This window comes from Grus americana, chromosome 1 (genome assembly GCF_028858705.1).
Source record: "Grus americana isolate bGruAme1 chromosome 1, bGruAme1.mat, whole genome shotgun sequence".
Lineage (NCBI taxonomy): Eukaryota > Metazoa > Chordata > Aves > Gruiformes > Gruidae > Grus > Grus americana.
In genome coordinates, this window is record NC_072852.1 from 201,514,323 (window position 1) to 201,536,688 (window position 22,366).

Consider the following 22,366-nt stretch of genomic DNA (forward strand, 5'->3'; position numbering starts at 1 on the left):
AGTAGTTGTGTTAACCCCTTAGTGAGCTGTATGCCTACAACTTGCCTTGAGGAGCTGATACTCCGTGTGGGGGCCAAGGGTAGTAGTTGATGAGTATTTTTACAAGGTGATGAGCTCCATGTGAAAAATCATCTCAGCTGGAATTAGGCCTGAGCGGAGCCTGGCTGCCATGTGCAGTGTGACGTCATGTGGGACTCACCACTGTCTTTCAACCTTAATTACTACAGCCAGTATATGTGGTATCTGAGTTCAGTGACACAGTCCCTCAGCCTGGTTTCAGAAGGAAACATGATTTATGAGCTAAGGTGGTGTTTCTGTCTACATCCCTGTCTACCCATTAGGTCACTTGTGTCCCTGGCTCACCTTTGATCTTTCTAACATCTCAGTGACATTTGAAAGGGACAGAAATCTCATGGTTTCATCACAGGATGGCTCAGGCTGGGAGAGACCTCAGGGGTCTCTGCTCCAACCTCCTGCTCACAGCAGGTCAGCTCTGAGGTCAGACCAGGCTGCTCAGGGCTTCATCCAACTGGGGCTTGAAAATCTCTGAGGATGGAGACTGCAACACCTCTCTGGACAGCCTGTGCCTCCACAGGATTGTCCTCATGGAGGAACCATGTTCCAGGCTGAGCCTATCTCCTTTCAACGTACACCTGTTGTCTCTTGTCATTCCACCCTGCACCATCTACTCAACGACCTCCCCATGGGAACTGGGGGCTGCTGTAAGATGTGTGTCCCCCTGCCCAGCCATCTCTGCTCCAGGCTGAACAAGCCCAGCTCCTCCATCTCTCCTCACAGGGCGCGTGCTCCAGCCCCACCATCCCAGTGGCCTCCCCCGAATTTCATCCAGTTTATTGATGTCTTGTACTGGGGAGCCTGAAGATGGATATAGTGTCTAGATGTGGTCTAACAAGTACTGAGTGGAGGGGGATAACGACTCCCCTCGACCTCTGGCTCTGACCCTTTTTCTACAGCCCCAGCTGCCGTTGGCCATCACTGCTGTTGGCCATCATTGCTGCCAGGACTCGCTGCTGGCCCATTTCCCCGTCGCTGCCCACCAGGACCCCCAGGGCCGTTCCCCAAGAGCTGCTCCCCAGGCAGTTGGTCCCAGTCTGTACCAGCGCAGGGGTGGCTCCTTCCCAGGGACTGGGCCCCAAGAGCACCAACAGGCCGTGACCCCCCATCTCCAGGGCTCCCCCCTGCCCATGGCCCAGGACACCATTTCAGCCCAGCCTGGAGCCATCAGTCCCTGCCCCAGCAATGCTGTAGGACATTGGCCTCCATCTCCTCACAGCCCTGCCTGGCCGGCCATGGGCCACGCTGAGCCTGGCCACACCTGCAGGCTGACGTCCCCAGGGCCCTGAAGCCATCCCGGAGCTGCGTCTGACCCCAATTCCCCTCAGTGGGCCTGATCCTGATCTGCAGATTGATGTCCCTGCCTGACCTCAACCATGCCTGTCTCCACAAGCCTGCTGGGTGATGTGGCCTCTTGGCTGCCTCAGATGCTGTTTGCCACATGTGGGGCAGGCCCTGGTGCAGCCCTGCTGCCAGCCATGGTGCTGCGCTCCTCCACCCCATTCCTTAGGGAGCAGCCCGCCCTCGCTGCTCCCTGGCACCCGAGTGCAGGACTTTTTGTTGAATTTCACAGCCCGTTCCTCCACCCTGTCTGGGTCCCTCAGGATGGCAGCCCTGCCCACAACCACACCAACTAGTCCCTGTTTGCCATAATCTGCAAATCCAGTGATGGAGCTCTCCATCGCCTCATCCCAGGCCAGGTCCATGCAGTGCTCCCCTTGTTACCAGCTGCCAGGTAGAGATGACCCATTAACCAGCCCCCTCCAAGCCCAACAACCACCCTAACTGTTTTTTTACCCATCTGGTTGTTCCCCATCCAGACCATAACATCCTAACTTGGATAGAAGAGCGTTGTGGGAGACAGCGACATCTTTGCTAAATTCATGGTAAATGACATTCCCTGCTCTCCCCTCATCCACAGAGCCAGTTATTGCCGAAGGCGATCAGGTCGGCCAGGCACGGTTGGCCCTTGGTCAATCTACACTGTCTGCTCCCAGTCGCTTTCTCCTCCAAATGTGGTCCCAGCTGGTGCAGAGGGGAGGGCAGCCGCCCTCGCTGATCCCTGCACGGAGAGCAGCAGCCAGCAATGTAGTACCTGGCCAAGAAGCACACACGTCACTCCAGGTTAACACTATACATGTTTTCTCTTGCCTGTTGGGAGTATCACACGTGGTATGTCGATGGAGATCTGTGGTTATCTGAGGTGAAGGAGTTTAGGAGACTAAAGACAAAAGCAAAGAGGAAACCAGACTTGATAATTCCACTTTCAAGGAACCTGTTTTTCATGGTCTGTATGCACAGAGACTTGAAGTTCATGCTATTCAAAACCACGCAGCGCTCATATGTGATCTCCTTGTTTTGCATGTAAAAATCCAGGCTTGCACGGAACCTTGATTTAATTCTGCTACAGTCTTGTAACTCCCCCCATCTACCAACACCCTGGAATATTTCCTAGTAGCAGAAAAGGTGCTTCTGACAAAAATGATATGAGACAAATAATTGGGGGTTTTCCCCATTTATTCTTTTTCCATCATTTTAAATCTATGAAATTACTTTGTTGTTACATTTTCTACAGAATAATACTGTGATCCCTCTTTCCCCATCGCCAAGCGTTACCGCCCTGATGATGGCCACCTGCAGCATCTCGCCCACAGGCCCCAACAGGGTTCCGCAGCTCTTGAGCGTGGGTGCGTGCCTGGGCCATGGCGCTGGGACGGGAAGGCGAGCCCAGCGGCTGGTAACAGCACGCCAGGACACCCCAACGGGGTCCCTGCTCCATCCTTCCCTTTAAACAGAGCTGCTGTGGGAACTCCGAGAAACAGCGAGGAGGAATTTTAAATCATGAGTTTGTGGGTTTTTTTTCTTTTACAGCAATCTCTGTACATAAGCTGATATAGACAGTAACAATTAACAAGCTTTAGAGAAATGTTTTTTTCCTCTTAAATTCCAGACGAGCTGTTCAGCTGCCGGCTGAATTATATCCTACAACAGGGGTAACATCCTCTTTGAGGGGGTCATGCAGATCATCTGCTCTTCAGTTTGGCCTGCACAGCGCCCACAGACAGGGCAAGGAAAACCTCCTGGGACATGAAAACGGCAGCCTGCCCGCAGAGGAGCGAGGCTGAGGCTCATTCCTCACCCTCACCCCAGCTTTACTGTATTTTCCCCAACTCTCTGAAATCGCACGGACCCAGGACCTGGGACCGCGCTCGGCGCCCAGAGGCCGATGCGTCCCCTCCGTCCATGGCCGCAGCCCAGGGGGAGCCGGATCCCGCACACCCGTTAGTTATTTTGCAGCACAGCCGAAGCGCCGCTGTGGCTCGGCCCGCAGCAGGCTGTGTGTGTCCCCCCCCCGCCCCCACCTTTCCTGCTGCCCGTGGGACCTCCGCGGCGTCTCAGTGCCGGGCAGCGGGGACCGCGGGCCGCGGAGCGATGCGGGCTGGCTGAGCCCCGTCGGCAGGGCAGGGCACGGCCCCCGACTCCGGATCGTCCCGGGCCCTGGGGGAAGGCGGACGAGGAGGGACGGCAGCGCCGGATTCCGCCGCCCGGGGCCGGCCCGGCCCTTTCCACACCTCCCTCCGGCACTGCCCGGCCCCGGCGGGCCGACCCGCGGGGCGGGGAGCAGGCGGCGGCCGCCGGCGGGGAGCGGGCGCGGGGCTGCGCAGGCCCGGAGGAGGCCCCGGCCCCCCGCTCCGAGCGGGCGCGGCCAGCGGGGCTCGGCGGCGGGGCTATGGGGAGCCGCGGGCTGCTGCCGCTGCTGCCCCTGCTGCTGGGCGCCGCGTTGCCGCTGCTGCGGCCGGCGGAGTCGGCGGACCCCGTTAGCGCCGAGCGGAGCCTGGCGTGGGGCCCCGGGCTGGACGCGGGGCTCACGCTTCCCGTGCGGTACTTCTACATCCAGGCGGTCAGCCCGGCCGGACACAACTTCTCCCGCTCCCCGCCAGGTACCGTTCGTGTGCTCGGGGGCGGGCAGGGGCCCGGGATGAACGCCCTGCCCGCGGCTGCGATTTCCTCGGGGTAGCTGGTCGGAGCAGCCCACCCTTTCCCCTTTCCCTCTTCCCTTATCCTCTTCCCCTTCTTTCTCCTCTCCCGAGCGCTTCGCTGTGCCGTCGCCGCTGCCCGGCCCTCGGCCCCTCTCGTGTCCCGCATCGCCCGGGACACGCATGTCCGGTGGTGAGCGGAGCACATGGCCAGACCTCTCCTTTCTTCTGGTACAGCTGCGTGCCCCCTTCCCTGCAGCTCTGCATCCCACCCATAGCCGCCTCTGAGCAGTATGTGGTTTACAGCAACAAATCAGAAAGCTCAAACCAGTGCTCCTGGAGCTAGTGGATGTAAAGAAATCCCAGCACCCTGCTCAGAAGTGCTAACGTAATTCTCTTTAATGCTGCCCACACACTAGTTGCTTAAAATTTCTGTCTCGGTAAGCACGGCGCTCTGGGCTCCGTTATCCTACGGCTGCTCTGTTAAGGAGCAATTTTCATCTCTTACTTGCTCAGCTCAGGCACAAACCGTCCCGTGAAACTTCTCCTGAGGGTGGGAACTGGGTTTCGTTCTCGCAGTCCAGCAGTATGCTGCCAGTCAGCTGTTTGCTGCTGCAGGTTAATTCTACACGCTCACTCTATGGTAATAGATTTAATTTAGAATAAAAATAACTTTTGCATCGCAGATTTCATGATGAAGATAACCCTGAGATAGCCGCCCAGTGGAAATCCGGTGTTGCTAATTTATATAGGGTAGAGCTAGTTATTTTGCTTTGTATTATGTACTATTCATATAGATGGTACTAAGAGGGTATCTACTGAGTATGCACGGCCTCTTCGTGTCCTGTAGTTAGAAGGCTGCTGCTTGTGAAATTAAAAAATAGACATATATTATACAGGTTATGTCTTCAGTCTGACGGAACCCCAGATACTTCAGGTCTGGACTTCCTCCAGCTGCTGTTGCAACTTGGTGCTGGATTGCAGCACAGTTTTGTAATTGCACTGAAGAATGCAACTGCACGCTCACTGCCTCTGAAGCGGAGGATGATTTTGGCCATGCAGGGAGAGCCTTGGGTTCAAACAATAGGTTGCTAAAGCTAAAAAGGTGTGAAGCTCAATTGGATTCTCATGGTAGTTTAAATCCTCCATGATAAACTGATAGGGCATGGGTACTGAGAACCTAATTTGGACCTCAACGTGTTCATGTATGTTAGTATTTATATTAATAAATTCAACATCTTTGGAATGTTTCCAGGTCCTGATGCCATCTGGCGTGGGGTGGTCTCCACTCATACCATGACATTCTGTAGCCTCCAAACCAAGGGAAGAGCTGTTGGCTCGGCCCGTGCTAACTGCTGAGCCATGCCAAGAATTACGTAGGAGAGTCGAAGGATCCTTTAACAATTTAGCGGTACAGTCAATCATATTCCAGTGCATGAGCCCATTTAATGTACTCATATAGACACGGGCTATAAATTTCAGTTCCTAAATGATTTTAAATGTTCAAATTCTATTTGTAAAATGTCAGTAAGAATTACAATTAATATTTATTAAGGCACTGCTTTCTGATATTAACTAAATACATCTCAAAATATCCCTGCTGGGATAGCTAACTAAATCCACATTATCACCTCCATTGCACAAACAGGAATACTGTGATCAGAGCAGTGAAGGCTTCCCATTTATAAAACTTGTCCCAGTCTATTAATAAATTCTGTTTTGTGTGGATTAGAATTCCAGTCAAGTTGGTCAGTACTTACTAGTATCCAGGGTGATATTTATATTATATAGGATATATATATAAAAAATATATATTATATTTACTAGTATCCAGGGTGATATATATATTATATAGGATATATATTATAATATATACATTATATAGGATATATATAGGATAATTAGTAGATTTTTCAATACAGATGAGTTTTCTGAGGGTCAAGTCTAATCAGAATTAATGTGCACTGTTGCACAACACACAATAATTTTGACCTACAGGCTGTATCTTTTTGACTTGTCTTTTTAGGAAGATGTCAAATGATGTGGAATTCATTCTCACTAAAAAAATATTCCAAACATTAAAAAATCATTGCTGAAAATATAGAACTTACTTTTAATATAATCTGCATGATATTTTCTTTGAATACTTGGATCCCCTTATCCTTCTTTTCTGCTAGGTTTTCCCCTAGGTTTAACAACTGCCCACCATGTCTTTATGTACACAGAATCACAGAATGGTTTGGGTTGGAAGGGACCTCAAAGGTCATCTAGTTCCAACCCCTCTGCCATGGGCAGGGACACCCTCCACTAGGCCAGGTTGCCCAATATACTCTGCTAACGAGTATTTTCAAGGCCTCCCAGATATTCTTGCAGGTTTTACCAAATATTTTCAAAGAGAAGTGTCATGTTGCTTCCAGCACTCAGCTCAGTGTAGCTAAACAGAGTGCATCTCGGTTCCACTCACCTTGGTACCTGCAGCGCTGCAGGATCTCCCGTCAGGTCTTTTGTTCACAGCGATGCCTGGGCTTTTGTGATGGTCACACACAACTTCCTACCACCACCTGAATTTCTTTGTTCCTGCATATATGGCCTCGCATCCGACTCTGTTAAAGTACATGTTATTCAAAGGAGCCTGTTTTGTCAAGTGAACGTGTTTTGTTCAGCTGCCTCTTTATTGACTATCCCACCAATTTCCATCTGCAAAAGTAATCGGCAATGATTTCAGTAAAACAGTTGAGGATAAAACCTTCTTTTCTGATGTTTTCCTTTCTCTTCTGCATACATGTCAGAAGTAGGGTGGCTGGGTTTTTTGTTCTTCTCTAACAATTTGCATAAATCAATACCTTTCTGTCTTTTCTCCCTTTCCATCCCTGCATTTCTTCATTCTCTAATCCATGCATGGAATACCTCTTTTGCAAGCTATACAAGAGAAAAAAATCCCTGCATAAAGCAAGTTTCATCATCTGGGTATCCCATTTCGACTGTGTGTGTAGTTTAGTCTCTCTTTGGGATTGGAACATAATTTTTTTACCTAAAATGCTGTCCTGGGTAGGTTTTCAGGGTAAAACAAAAGTACTAATGGTGATGGTTCAACAAGGATGCACTTTTTCTTTTATGATTTCTTTGGATTGAGAGAAACAGAAAAACATGAGTGGTAGTACCATGCTAACCTTCCTCCAATTAAAAAAAAAAAAAAAGAAATCAGCACAAAGCTGTTATAATTAAGTACTGCAGCAGTACTTAAGAGGCCTTGGCCCCATTAGTCAATGAATGTTGTAAATCATAAACAAAAATCCTATTGCCTCCAGTGAATAATTTGTCAGTCTCCCTTTTCCTCCCCCTCCCTTTCAGTGGGGTTAGCTTTTCCTCAGAGAGATTTGTTATCAGGTTACTCTTCCCTTATCAAATGTTTCCTGCATCTAAACTACCACCAACTAAAACTAACATACCCTTTGAGTAGATCCAGACCTCCTCATGTGTCTAGAGTGGTAAGTACATAACCAGCGGGGAACAAAGACCCACTTAGTTATTTCCTGTGCGTGAGGACAGGGAGATCAAATTGAGCAGTACTTTTTCCTACTTGTGATTTCTCAATGTTCACTCATTTTTATGATAACTGAAAACTTTGTTTTCTCTGGTAGGAAATCTCTATACCCAGTAAAAATGCTGTTTTATGAAATGGGTAGAAAAAGACAAAGACGTAATACCAACAGAAAACTGTTTTCTCTGAGATCCTACCTCATGACATGCTCTGGATTCATAGGCTTCTTCATCCAAATAATACTAGGTGATAGTCGTAGGGAAAGGATACTTGGCGTAAGTTGTCTACTTTTAAGCATGTTGGAAAAGGTGGTTGTGACCAGCGGTGACATTTAGAGGCAGAGATGTCCATTCCTTTGGGAGAGTCATTCATGCAATCCATTGCCAAATTCAGAAGGAGGGGACTCACTCCTGCATTAAGACCTCTGGCAGTATTTAGTTGAATGAGGAACAGAAATTGTTACTCGCCTTTGGAGAAATGTGTCTTTCCTCTTATTTGGACTATAGCTCCACACTGTCCTCATGCAGAAGACCATTCATGAAGAAAACAACTCCCTGATGTTTTCTTCTCAAGCCTTTCAGAAGACTTACCACAGTCTTAGTCTTCATGCTAGCACTAGGTTCAGAGTCTTCAGAGTCTCTGAAGTCTCTGAACAGTCTCTTCACTCTGGTCATAAAAATATGGATCACAGATGAGGAAATTAATAAAATGCTGTCTTAGACCTGGATACGTTGTCCTTCTCATTTAATAAAACTGTTCCCAAGTCTTAACCACAGGGGCTCAAGCATTTGCAGTGTCATCCTAGTTGGCATTTATTCATTTTCTCTGTAATCGAAATCCAAGAGAAGTCTAATTCCATCAGAATCATTAAAAGAAAATTAAAATAGTCCTTTTCTTCTGAAGAGGAAATCTTTCCCTGTTGCCTGCTCAGCTACCTGATATTCAAGAGTTGCCTCTCCTAGCTCAAGAATGGTCCATCCCTACCAGCAGGAAATCAAAGAAAGGTGGCAGGAGGCCTGTAGAGATGAAGAAGAAGCTTCTGACTAAACACAGACAGAAGAAGGAAGCATACAAGAGGTGGAAGCAGGGGCAGGTGACCCAGGAGGAATATAGACATGCTGTCTGATTGTGCAGGGATAGGGTTAGGAAAGCCAAAGCTGATCAGGAGTTGGATCTGGTGAGGGATGTGAAGGGCAACAAGAAAGGATTATACAAGTACATCGACAGCAACAGGAGTCTAGGGCAGATGTGTGCCTGCTGCTGAATGGGGAAGGGGACATGGTGACAAATAACACAGAAAAGGTCAGGGTAGTGAAATGCCTTCTTTGCCTTCGTCTTTACTGGTGAGACTGGCCTTCAGGAGTCCCAGGCCCCTGAGATCAGAGGGAAAGTCTGGCACAAGGAAGACTGACTTACCCTTTGTGAAGGAGGATCGGGTTAGGGACCACTTAAAAACCTGGACATACTTAAGTCTGTGGTGCCTGATGGCATGCACCCACGAGTGCTCAGGGAGCTGGCTGACGTCATTGCGAGGCCACTTTTGATCATCTTTGAAAGATCACAGCAAATGGGAGAGGTTCCTGAAGACTGGAACATGAAAATCAGATGAAGTCACATGAAATTCAGTCTGAACACAAGAAAATTTTTTTTTACTGTGAAGGTGGTCAAACACTGGAGCAGATTGCCCAGAGAGATTGTGGAGTCTCCATTTGTGGAGGTATTCAAAACTCAAGAGGACACAGTCCTGGACAGCCTGGCTGACCCGAGCAGGGGGGCTGGCCTAGATGATCTTGAGGTCACTTCCAAATGCAACAGTTCTGTGATTTTTGTTATTCTGTGTTTCTGCAGTATGTTTCTATTATCAAGTGTTGCATGGTACAACATAATCTTGCACAGGGCAAAGAAGAGCTGAAGGATATATTTAGAAAGAACCTGCCTGCTCTCTGAATAGTTCTGGATGTCTGACTCATGGACAGTTTTGAAACTGGCTACAGGATTCAGGCTAATTCAGGGAGAAGAAAACAAATAGGGAACTAAAATTCATTGTTTCCTAGAACTTCCTTTGATGCCCATAATTCTTGTGTTATCAGACAGAAGTTTTAAAACAAACATTTTCTCTGTAATATGTAATCACATTTTGGAAAAAGAACTGCCTTAGGATGCTTTTGACACAACAAATACCAGAATGTTTAAATGGGGATTAAGCAGTCATGGAAAACCTTCACTGAAGGCTATTGAAATGATGTGTACACAAGTTGTGATTTTTCAAGTCCTTTGTTGCAGATTTCTAGAAGGAGAAGACAGTAGTTTCAAAAGTATTCCTCTGTAATTTCTTTGTTCTTACTATCGCTGCTAGTCACAGTAATGTGCAAGATACTAAGCGGACCTTTGGATTAAAGGTCAATTTATGGCCTATGATTACACAGTCATTCTTACATTATCATTTTATTTCTACTTTATGCCAGCTTGAAAGGTAATCAGTGCCTAGATGTCAAAAATATAGGAAGGGGGCAAAACTATACTTTTCTGCCTCTTTTGTGATGATGGCTCTGCTTGCAGATACAGAAAAACAAGTTGAGGAGCTCCCAAATTGGGAGCCAATCGGACTCAATTCTACTCACATACATCCAAGCTGTAGAGATCCCAAGCTGCGACAGCCTTAGATCTAAACTGATATACCATTCATAGAAATTGTTCTGGAGTAAGTCTATTAGCATTGCTTGAGCTATACTTATACTTGTCCAAGGACATGTCAACACTGCATAACTGTACTGCTAATGTGTCTTCAGCCTACCACCTGAGCAAGCAGGGAGGTCTCCACTCATTGTTCCTCTGAAAAGGAAGTACCATGTATCTGGAGCAGCCTTAACATTCCTCTGCTTCTCAGAAGTCAGAAGTACACTTCTGGAAATCATTCTGGAGTGATACTTAATCAAATGAGGGCTTCTCATGGTTGATCTGCTAGCTAATGAGGACAATCTTCTGCATTCCTTAGTTGGTGGCAGTGCTGCTCATCACACTGGCATTCCAAGAAGGAATGAATGCTTGCTTCATTTTATTTCTTCAATATGTTGTCAAATGAAGGTATTCTGACTTGCTTCTTGGCATCTTTAGCTGGCATGGACTTTGAATAGTAAGTAAACTGGGGGCTGATTACAAATAGAATCATAGAATCACAGAATGGTTTAGGTTGGAAGGGACCTCAAAGACCATCTAGTTCCAACCCCCCCTGCCATGGGCAGGGACACCTTCCACTAGACCACGTTGCCCAAAGCCCCATCCAACCTGGCCTTGAACACTTCCGGGGATGGGGCCTCCACAACCTCTCTGGGCAACCTATTCCAGGGCCTCACCACTCTAACAGTAAAGAATTTCTTCCTAATATCTGATCTAAATATACCCTCCTTCAGCTTAAACCCATTCCCCCTTGTCCTGTCACTCCATGCCCTTGTAAACAGTCCCTCTCCAGCTTTTCTGTAGGCCCCTTCAGGTACTGGAAGGCTGCTATAAGGTGTCCCTGGAGCCTTCTCTTCTCCAGGCTGAACAATCCCAACTCTCTCAGCCTGTCCTCACAGGAGAGGTGCTCCAGCCCTCTGATCAGCTTCATGGCTCTCCTCTGGACTCATTCCAGCAGCTCCATGTCTTTCTTGTACTGGGGCCCCCAGAGCTGGATGGAGTACTCCAGGTGGGGTCTCACAAGAGCGGAGTAGAGGGGCAGGATCACCTCCCTCGACCTGCTGGCCACGCAGTTTTTGATGCAGCCCAGGACATGGTTGGCTTTCTGGGCTGCAAGCGCACACTGCTGGCTCATGTTAAGCTTTTCATCAATCAACACACCCAAGTCCTTCTCCTCAGGGCTGCTCTCAATCCATTCTCAGCCCAGCCTGTAATTGTGCTTGGGATTGCGCCAACCCACATGCAGGGCCTTGCACTTGGCCTTGTTGAACTTCATGCGGTTTGCACGGGCCCACCTCTCCAGCCTGTGAAGGTCCCTCTGGATGGCATTCCTTTCCTCCAGCTTGTTGACCAGTCCACACAGCTTGGTGTCATTAATAAAAAATAATCCACATTTTGTATTCTTACATTGGAATGCAAAGCAGAAGAGAGGCTGTGTTCAGCCGTGAGAGATTCTTCTGCTCACAGACACTGACCATATGCTTATTGATTGAGGGATCGAGTGACAACAGCATCTGGAAGAATCTGAGTTACTCAGGGTAACTGTTCACTCTGTGAAGAGGCATGACATGTCAGGAAATACATGTCTGAAATCATAAGGTTCTGCCTAGTTTAGTCTGGAGACTCTTGCACAGTAGTTGACTTGAATCCAATTTCAAGATCCAGTGCTCTAAGGAAGACATGATTGATCATTAAATGACTGTTTTACTTCCCACATCAGTGCATTTCTTTGTGGATATAAAGTGTGTTAAAATATGGATTGTGTAGAATTAACTGTAACTTCTCAATCATTTAGTGCTGTTGGGACACATTGGAATTTTAGTAACGTCTTGATTTTATCTGGATTTTTTCAGTTTAATTTCTTTTGTTTCTTGTTGTAACATTCATTATGTTTGTTTGGTTTGCAATGCTTAGACTATAACATTTTGTGAATAATCTATCCCCCTCTTTTTTGAAGAATAAAGTTGATCATGACCATTTGTGACAGAAATAAGGGAATATAACAGATTTATGTTTATGCATACTCGTGCTGTCCACAAAATATTCCGTGGCCAGTTAAGAAGTCACAGTGCATTAATGATGAAATGCTGGTGATCTTTAAGTACAGGTCAGACAGATGTCCAGGAAACATCTCTACTATCATTCTCTCATCCCTGCTTTTCAGTAGCTGGGACTTTAAATTTGCAAGACAGTCAGCTGCAGCCCCAAGGTGAACAATTTGTATCTGACTTCTGCATGCTGCAACTGCCTTTCCACAAGCTGGCAAGTATTCGTTTCTCCTCTTATTTTAACTCGGGTTCCTATCTTTCTTACTCTAGAAGAAATCATTGTTCCTCAGAGCACTAACTTGAAAACTTAGTATTAAACCTAATCTTTGCTTCAAAATACTGTTAGCCTTCCCTTCTATCTTGTAATCGTTACTTAACTTTTTATCTCCATCTACAGGTTTTCCATTTATTAGGTATGTGATCATCAAGAAAATTTGGTAGGATGATGTTCCATCACTGGAAATTAATTTTACCAACTTGGTATAATAAAAAAATTTCTAATGCAAAGTTAAATTAAATTCCATGGACTTAATCCACTAGAGTTTGCTCTCACCTTTATTTCATATATATGATTCTAATAGCTTAAAGTGCTTTTATCTGTTTTCTTTTCCTCTTTTCAGGAAGAACACAGTTTAAAGTGGTAATTAAAGCACTTTCTCCAAAAGAAGTCACTAGAATTTACACCCCTCGCCCTTTGGATAGAAATGATGGCACATTTCTTATGAGGTATCGGATGTATGGGAGTGTCAGAAAAGGGTTAAAAATTGAGATACTTTATGGTGATCAGCATGTAGCTCAATCTCCTTATATTTTGAAAGGTAAGGGTATTTTTTTTTTTAATTTAATGTAATGTATGATGGTAGCTACAGAAATGCTACAGACTGATTTACTGCTAGAGGAAGAAGTGGGAAATTGGAGGTTTGTTTGCCCTTGTTCATGTAGTCGTCTTACAAACGCTCTCCTTACACAGAGAAGCAGGCAGTGACAGTCTCTATACATTGCCAAGTTACAGGACCTAGATGCATAAGCATGTAGATCATGGTCTCTGACGTTGCGATGATGTGTCTGGTCATCTCTTCTTCTCTCTTGCATAAGGAAATCGATCTCTTCAGATTTGGTAGGGAATAAGAGAGCAATGCTTGTATTTTTACTGGTTTCAAGCAAGTATTCACTCAAACGTTGTGTTAATTTTATCTAAAGTAGAAAATAGTACCTGCAAAAGCAAGGAGTTTGTGTTGTTCCCAGCACTTTATAGTTCAAATGCCTGTAATTTCTAAAAAGTGTGATCCATAATAACAAAGACAATCTTTCTTTAACCAGACAACATTTAACTTTCTTTCCATTAGCCCAGTTTAATTCAGTGCAGGTCTGTACTATGGAAGAACTATTTAAAAGCAGGGAAAACAAGGCAAATTATGCTCTCATTCCAGATCTGCTTCTTTAACTTCCTTCTCTTCCTCTCAGATGGACAGCTGTTTAGCAAAGGAAAAGGTAGTAGAAAGTTACTTCTCTGGAGTCTTTTAGTTCAGCGCTACTTCTTCTCACCAGAATTTGGTCATGATTTTTGTAATAAAATGTCCTAAATACAGACTTGGAAATGTCTTCAAACTGAAATGAAACTGTCCTGAGTCCTCAAGGTAGTAGTACACCTTTTTTTTTTTTTCTGGAGCTCATTTGCCAGCAGCCATGAAACTATGACACAGGACAGAACCTGTTTGGATTAGAAGGCCATGAAATAAGGGCTTGTTTTCACGCTTTATGAGGCTCTTGCTTATACCTAAGCTCTCTGCTTCAAAAGGACAGAAAGAATAGTTGATTATACATAAAACATTTTATGCCAGAGGTAAAGACTGCTGTATCAAAGTTCTGAATTAAGCTCAAATTGAAACTGTAATACCTAAGCTTTGGTAGTTATGGCCAGAACAATTCTGAATACCCTATGTGGTTGGCAGGTAGCACAATAACAGAGCTTCATTTTGCAGATGAATTCTACCCTGATAACAAAAAAATCTAGTATTTTGATTTCTGAAAAGAGTCAAACGTTGCTGTTTTCCCAATTACACTGCTAAACCCCAGAATGTTATAGGGAGGGCGATTTCCCTTTAGAAAACTTGGAATAAAAAATGTCAAGCTGCTGTAATGTCTACGTTTATATGCCCATTTGTTTGGGGAATTATGATTGATGGAGAATCACAAATATAGATTCTCAGTGCTTTGTTTTCTGCAGGACCAGTTTATCATGAATATTGTGACTGTCCTGAAGAAGACCCTGAGATCTGGCAGAATGTTATGTCTTGTCCATCCCAAGAACCTCAGATTACAAAGGACTTCATTTCTTTTCCTACCATTGACCTTCAGCGAATGCTTAAGGAAATCCCAACAAAGTTCAGTCAAACAAGAGGTGCTATTGTTCATTACACTATTCTCAATAATCACATCTACCGTCGCTCCTTAGGGAAGTATACAGACTTCAAAATGTTCTCCGATGAAATGTTCCTGTCACTGGCAAGAAAGGTATCAGTTTCGATCATTTAAGACTATTAACTCATGTTCTAATATGGCAATACTGCATTTGTTGTATCTTCAGATTTATAATTCCTGAAGTAAGGTTTGACTTTTGTTTTTTTCATCAAGATGACAGTGTGTCTTAGGATAAGAGCTCAGCTTAGGTGCTGAGCTTGACAGTAACGAAATTTCTAGGGAAGCTGGAGGCGCAAAGGCCCGGCTCTGCCAGCCTTTTCCTGACCCCTGTGAGCATTCTTTGCATACTTGCTTGCAGGGCAGAAACTTGAAATTCATACCGTAAGCTCAGCTAAATCTATTATCTAGTAGGTTTATTGATTCTGCATGATATAAGAGAACTGAGGAATATATGTAAGAGTGACAAACAGCTTCTATCTCTGTGTTATTATCCTTTCTTGGCTATACGTTTAGGTTCGTCTTCCTGATGTGGAATTTTATCTTAATGTTGGAGATTGGCCAGTTGAGTATCGGAAAGCTAATGATACACCTGGTCCTATACCTGTCATTTCATGGTGTGGCTCTGTGGATTCAAGAGATATAGTCCTTCCAACGTATGATGTAACTCACTCAACTCTTGAAACCCTACGTGGAGTCACAAATGATCTCCTTTCTATTCAAGGAAATACAGGTAAATTAGAGAACATGGATTTAAAAAAAAATAATTTGTAAATTCCAGCAAAGCAGCAAGTTGCATTCAAATTATGTGTTCAAGTCCTCAGTTCACAAGTGCCTTAGGAGGTCTCTTAATACAAGCAGGTTAATCTTTACAGACTGTAAACACTTTGAACACTGCTACTAAGGAGGCATTTAATATGGATTTAGAGATAAAATGTAAGAAGTCCAGTTTACAATAATGGTGAATTTTAACTTAAAGGTATCCAGAAGATAGCTACTGTGGCCTGTCAAAAGAAATGTCAATATAACTAAAAAGCTTTTCTCCTCAGTGAAGGACTTGAATATGTTCCTTCTAATCAGCTTGTAACCCTGTTCCTGACAGTGGTGTGGCCCAATGTTCTGTTTATGTAAAAATGAATTTGAATCCTGCAAGAAGTAAACTAGTACTATGCTGCAGCCTCTTTCAAATAAGAAAATATTGTCTGTATAAAAAAAATACCTCAGAGTGGGATCTTCTGAATTGGTTTTCTAGCTTTGAAGGAAGAGTTGGTTTTACTGACAGGTGTCTTCCTCCTCCCCGGAAATTCAGGAATACTTAGGGATCAGACAAATGGCATGAACAATACCTAAGGAGTAAAACTTGAGGGAGGAGGTATTTCTTTTTATTTGATTAGTTCACAGTTTCTCTTATTAGCTTTTAAATTAAATATTTTAGTTAAATTATCAGTTTGAAGCACTCTGTGTTTACTGATTTAGTACAGCTGCTTTTCCAATTAGGAGATGATAAGGCTGCTCCACTTTAGTAGGTCCTTTACGGAAATTTCCAGCAGAAGGATGAGGAACGATATATTTACTGTTTTTAAAAGCAGTTTTAAAGGCAGTAAGCAGAGATGAAGTCTTTCAGGCTCTTGCTAAGTATCTTGAGAACACAGTATAGCCAGGTTTTTTTCCTTTTTAAGTCATCGTAAAGTGATTCCTCAAAGACCTAAATTGCTGGGTAACAGAAGTGGATTTTACTAAAGAAATTTTGGTTATTGTGGCAGGCTTTATGGATGGAGAATTACTTTAATTATTAGTATTTTACTTACATAATTTGATTATAATCTCTTATGTAGCTTTCAAGATATTTCAAGTTATTTAAGTATAAACTTGTTGAGTGGAAAAGCAATTCTCTGATTTTCCTTTTCTAAGTAAGTGGCTCAGTTTCTCATCCCAAAATTTAAGCCAGAACTGGGAGTTTAAACTCTGTGATTAATAAGTGATTATGGATTCACTATGAGAAATCATGTCTGGTTTACATGTCTCTGAGTGTAGTGCCACTGTCATAGCAAGTTCCTTATTTGCACTAAACAAATCATGAACATTTCATTACTGTTTGCTTTTACCTTATCACTCAATGCTCATAGGCCCATTCTGGGAAAACAAAACCGAGAGAGCTTTATTTAGAGGTCGAGACAGCCGAGAAGAACGTCTCCATCTTGTCAAGTTATCCAAGGAAAATCCAGAACTACTAGATGCTGGAATAACAGGATATTTCTTCTTCAGAGAAAAAGAAAAAGAGCTGGGAAAGGTTCAGCTGATGGGCTTCTTTGACTTCTTTAAGGTAGCAAGCAAATTACAGTGTTGTATTAATTTTACTGTCAAGTTCTTACCGACTGAAGAGACAAGGCTTACTTGTAAGGCTTTACTTCAGTTAAATAAAAAGATTATGCTACACTGGGAACACTGGTCCATACAGGCTAGACAGACCACCTGTAATCAAGGTCATAGTGTGACACACTTCTAAAGAAAGAAAACCACTATACTTTTTTCATGGAGTCCCTTAGAGAGAATTCTTGGAGAATTTTTTTTTTTAAATAGGTTGAGAAATTTGATTCTGTACCATCAGGGTTTCTTTTATTTGGGGTAGATACGAAAACAATGGACACAAGTTGTGTCCATTGCAAGTACGTTATGGATGTCAGAAAGAGTCCTTGTAGTAACAAGTTAGAAAAATAGATGGGTGATTTTGTTGCCCTTTACACACAAATTCCACTGCAACAGAGATATAAAAAGTAAAGGGGACAGAGTCCTGTAAAAAACAATTATAATATATGGCAATTGAAGTTCAGTTCCAGAGATTAATGTATCAGAAATGCTGTAGCAGCCAAGAGCATCTGCCAGAGCTCATGGTTATTTTTAGTATAATGTTTCAGATCATTGCATATAATAATATATGTTTCAGATTATTCTACATAATAATACAATTTTACGTCAGAATAAATTTACTCTTTTTGAATTTAAGTATAGATTAGTTTTATTTCCTTCTGAGTTCTACCCCTTGCTCTATCCCAGGACACTTTAATAGATAACCATCAGGCAATTCATGTGATACAAAGGTTCTTGACTGTCAGTCTCAGGTAGAAACCAAATCCTTTTCCATTATGTTATCAAGAAGACCATGAAACTACACCTGCTTAACACTAAAACAGGTTTGAAGATGAGAATTAATAAACACAATTACATCTTGCCTGTGAAAATAATCTTTTATACAGTCAATGTTCCTATTCTGATACAAAATGTTTCACCTTTTTTTCCTCTATTTTCATATCGTAGTACAAATACCAAGTGAATGTAGACGGGACTGTAGCAGCTTACAGGTTCCCATACCTCTTGCTGGGTGACAGCCTAGTATTGAAGCAAGATTCCCAGTACTATGAACACTTTTATATTGGATTAAAACCTTGGAAACATTATGTTCCAGTTAAGAGAAACTTAGAGGACTTGCTAGAGAAAATAAAATGGGCTAAGGTAAGTTCCATTACTAATTCAAATTCGAAGTGATAAACAAACGTGTAAACAATTTATCTTAATATTCTCTTCTTTTTGTATTTCCACATACATATTTTGCATGAACTCTGTTGAGATCCTGGGGTAAAGGAAGTACATTTTGTTGTTAGTATAAGATGGGAAGGCCTTAACTGAAGTAACCATCTCTATTCAGGGAAATATTTAAGAATTCATTTTAGGTATATGCAGAAGTGTTTCATGAGTCAGAGCCCTAGTATACTGACTAATGCAGGTAATTTTCAAAGAAACGCCTAGAATCCTAGATACTACTTAATTAATTCTATCGCTTTTTTTTTTTTAGGTCCTGACTAGAACAGAAGTCTTTGCATGTTCTGTCTGAATGCGCAAAAAATCACTGCTCTGTACCATGCTCAGAATGGGCAGCTGAGATTCTGTAACCAAACAAACCAATATAACTGTGTGATTGAAAACACCATTTGTGCTTTAAGTTTAGCTATTAGGTTAAAAATCACAGGAAAAGTTTCTGTTCTGAGGCTACTGTAGTTCATAAAGAATCAGATTAGAATACGAAAAGCTTTGAAATATAGACCTGAAAAACTTGAGAGTAAGTACATGAAGTCAAGCGGAGTTCTTTTTAAAAGGAAGACATTGAATTGCATTGCATAGGAAAGGATAACAGCTGTGGCTTTGTTTTGTGTAAAGCTAGGTATGTCTGGGAGATGTCAGACCTGATTTTGAAGAGGCTTGTGGCTTGGACAAAACAGTAGAGCAGTAATCAACTGAGTTTTCAAAATTGTACAATTATCCATTGAAGTTGTTAGTGATAGCCCTAAGGTACCAGTTGTGACCATAAAAGCAATCCAGTATTTTTAAAAACTCTGCAATTTAAGGTGCACCTTTGCAGTCTACCAGTAATTACACATAAAGTTGCAGATTTGAATAGCACCTTTAATAAAACTTCTAATGCCAGCCAGGCTGTCAGTAACTCACTGATTGCTCTATTATTCATTTGTTTCATCTCAATTTTCCAGGAAAATGATGAAGAAGCAAGAAAAATTGCTAAAGAAGGACAATTAATGGCAAGAGAATTACTTCAGCCTCACAGGCTTTACTGCTACTATTATAAAGTGATCCAGGTTAGTACAATAGATCACTTTATTACTTTGCCCCAACTGCTACTGATGCTACAAATTTCATACTCAGTCCTTACTTAGATCAATAGCAGACACCGTTCATATTATTCACAGGAGATCAGTGTGAAGAACTTTGCTAAAACTTGCTTCATCATTAAAGAGGCAACCTGACATAATAGTTGTTTTACAGAATCAAAGATTTTATTTTTTTTGCCCCATCCCCGCAGTCAGACCTGTTTTCAGTGTCACTTGGTATGTGGTTTCTAATAGATGTGGGAGATAATCTGTACAGAACTGTCTTCCTTTTCCCCTTCATACTTATCCCCTCATGAGCTACTCCACTGTATTACAAAACAATGAATACATGGAGAAGAAATTCCAGAAGTATGGCTAGTAGAGTGGTAAGGGGTGAAGCAGGCCAAATAGTCATTGCTTCCCTGGGAGATGCAAATCTCTAGTGAAAGAAGTTTCTGTTCTCTGAAAGTATTAATTTCTTTTTCCTGTTTTGCTGTGCAGAGTTAGATCTTGGCTTCAGCAGCCACTGGTTGACACAAAGTTTGGAACTGTTCAGTGTACAAAAATGACAGCATTACCTGCATAATGTGGTTAGAGGCACAAATAATGACAATATTCAAATTACCATTAATAATAGGACAGGGGAAAACATTAAAGGAGGTTTTCAGAGGCAATGTAGCCTATTAGTAGGTGTGTTATAAAGACACCTTGTAAACGGGTTGTAAACAATGACATAAGGAGCCTGGATAAAGGCAAGCTTGTGAGTGGAAGGGAGGAGGAAAATTCTGTTTCATGAATTATACGTTGGTGTTTATAGCATTCTTAAATGTTGTTTACATATTTCAGAAATATGCCAAACGCCAAGCCAGCAAACCTGAAATACGGGATGGAATGGAACTTGTACCTCAGCCTGATGACAGAGACTCAGTATGCAGTTGCCACAGGAAAAAGCCTCTAAGGGAAGATCTATAACTGTACCGGATGGAGAAAATCACCCACTTCCAATGCAAGAATTTAAATAGGAATTAAGCTGTGAAATCTAAGACACTTATGCACTAGCAAACATTCTTAGTTATGTATTCTTCTTGTATTTACATATTCTTTTTCACACTGACTCTGATCTACAACATCGGTTCCCACAGTTGTTTCTTGATCACCACCACCAGATAGGTCTTGAGCCTGTAATGGGGAGTGTCTAGGGGATTTGTCTGATGTACTGCATCATCAGGAAGAAGAGCACAGTGCTGCTCGTATTCCAGCTGGGGCCTAGTTACCAAAGTTTTATGAGGAACCAGTCATCCACAAAAGATCTTCCATGAGTCAGTGCAAGTTATTCTAAAGGAGTATTTGCAACATACTAAAACAGTGTTATGATTTCTTCATGAAGTTTACCTCAGTGTTAGATAGTTTCTTGTATACAAAACAATTTTCTAACTAGACAAAATGAATATTTGAGATTTACAGATACCAAATCTGGTGTTGTCTTGAGATTATGTTGTGGTCTATGACAGATAACAGAATAGAGAGCATCATATAATGCTTACCAATTTCAGAGGAAAATGGAGAGGAGGGGGAATGATCCGAATAATATTTTCATAAGCACCATGGCTGTGAATCACCAACATGAAATGCTGCTTTAAAGCAGACTGTGCAGGTATCACAATCACAGTGCTTTCAGTGCCACCACTCTGAAGACCTGTTCCCTGCCAATGACTATGGCACAGAACCACAAAAGGACTTAGGAACTTCAAGTGAGGCCAGGTGAAATACTGGTGTCTTAGTTCAGCAATACAGTGTACAGTATTCTAGCCTACTTGAGTATTCACATATTTGAAATTTGTTAGTAGAGTTTTAGATCACCTGGGTTTAACTTCTGTATGGACCTAAGGATGCCACCATCTTTTTCCACTTGGGTCCATGAACTACTTTTTCCTGTGCCTAAGTCCCCAGAGGGATCTTACCTATTTTCTTAAGTGAGATCAGACAGTAGATCAGACTTCATTGTTTTGGTTCAAACATATGACAGAAAAACCTAGGTTGCACTTTCTATGCAGTAGTCTAGGGGTTAGAAACCATACTAAGCAATTGGGAAGCCAGTTATCCTCCTTGGTTTGATTCAAAGCCATTTTTCCAGAGAGTGCCTTAGCTCCAGAATGGAGAAGCGGTCTTCAAGTCTTTCACTGAAGTTGTGCAGCCATGAAGCTAACAATACAAAATCTACAGGGCCAGAAGGAGCTGGTCATACTATTGCAGTAAAGTGTGCCTTTGGGTGGGGTGGAGGAAAAATCCTAGTCCGGGATGTGGCTCCCGATACCTCTGTTGACTTTTACCCAAGTTTGTCTATGTCAAAATGCATAAACAGTCCTGGAAGGAGACACCAATGCCAATACCAAGACCAATGCCCACAACCACCCATTTCTGTCCTCTGCATTTTCATCCTGGTTAATGTAGCCTGCCTGAGCAGCTTTCTACTGTCCTACACTCAGATAATGTCTTTCATGGACACCAAATTCTCCCTACGCAAACAGGAATGGAAATGTCTTAAGATTGTGGACTCGTCTAATTGCTTAGGTGCCTGAAGTTTAGTGCTCTACACATCATGTAGGCTTCATTCTTTGTTCTACGTTGCAAATTACTCTCATAAAATACAACAAAATTTCTGCACTAGAACAGGAAGAAAGACTAGATTTTTCAGTATGCTAAATATGGAAAGAACTTCTGGTTTCTAAAGAGGTTAATGCAACTGTCCATCAGTCATTTATTACATTATGCCAGTTAAGAAAAAACTTGGAACATGTTGCTCTACCCATCATCCTCTTTGTTCCAGTTCTAACACTAACATATATAGTGGTTGTATTTTTATTTAGCACAACAATCAGTCCTAGAACTTAAGACTATAAATATATCATCTGACATAAATTTTTCTACATCAGAATTCAGGAACAGGGTTCCATCGCTGAAGACAACACTTAA

The 22,366-nt window shown here is 42.9% G+C and overlaps 1 protein-coding gene across 3 annotated transcripts; it reads left to right on the forward strand.

The window, feature by feature from the left end:
* The first annotated feature begins 3,480 nt into the window (after positions 1 to 3,480).
* On the forward strand, positions 3,481 to 20,995 carry POGLUT3 (protein O-glucosyltransferase 3). Of its 3 annotated transcripts, none has more exons than XM_054801124.1 (9): positions 3,880 to 4,016; positions 12,437 to 12,535; positions 12,942 to 13,135; positions 14,545 to 14,831; positions 15,252 to 15,468; positions 16,862 to 17,058; positions 18,051 to 18,245; positions 19,277 to 19,381; positions 20,240 to 20,995. In XM_054801124.1, exons 3-9 carry the CDS (start codon positions 13,039 to 13,041, stop codon positions 20,363 to 20,365), a joined length of 1,224 nt encoding a protein of 407 aa, XP_054657099.1. In that variant the 5' UTR covers positions 3,880 to 4,016; positions 12,437 to 12,535; positions 12,942 to 13,038; the 3' UTR covers positions 20,366 to 20,995. The 3 variants fall into 3 exon arrangements, with proteins under 3 accessions (XP_054657091.1, XP_054657099.1, XP_054657110.1); XM_054801135.1 differs by having other exon boundaries at positions 3,896 to 4,016; positions 12,434 to 12,535; XM_054801116.1 differs by lacking the exon at positions 12,437 to 12,535 and having other exon boundaries at positions 3,481 to 4,016; positions 12,938 to 13,135.
* The last annotated feature ends 1,371 nt before the right edge of the window (positions 20,996 to 22,366 follow it).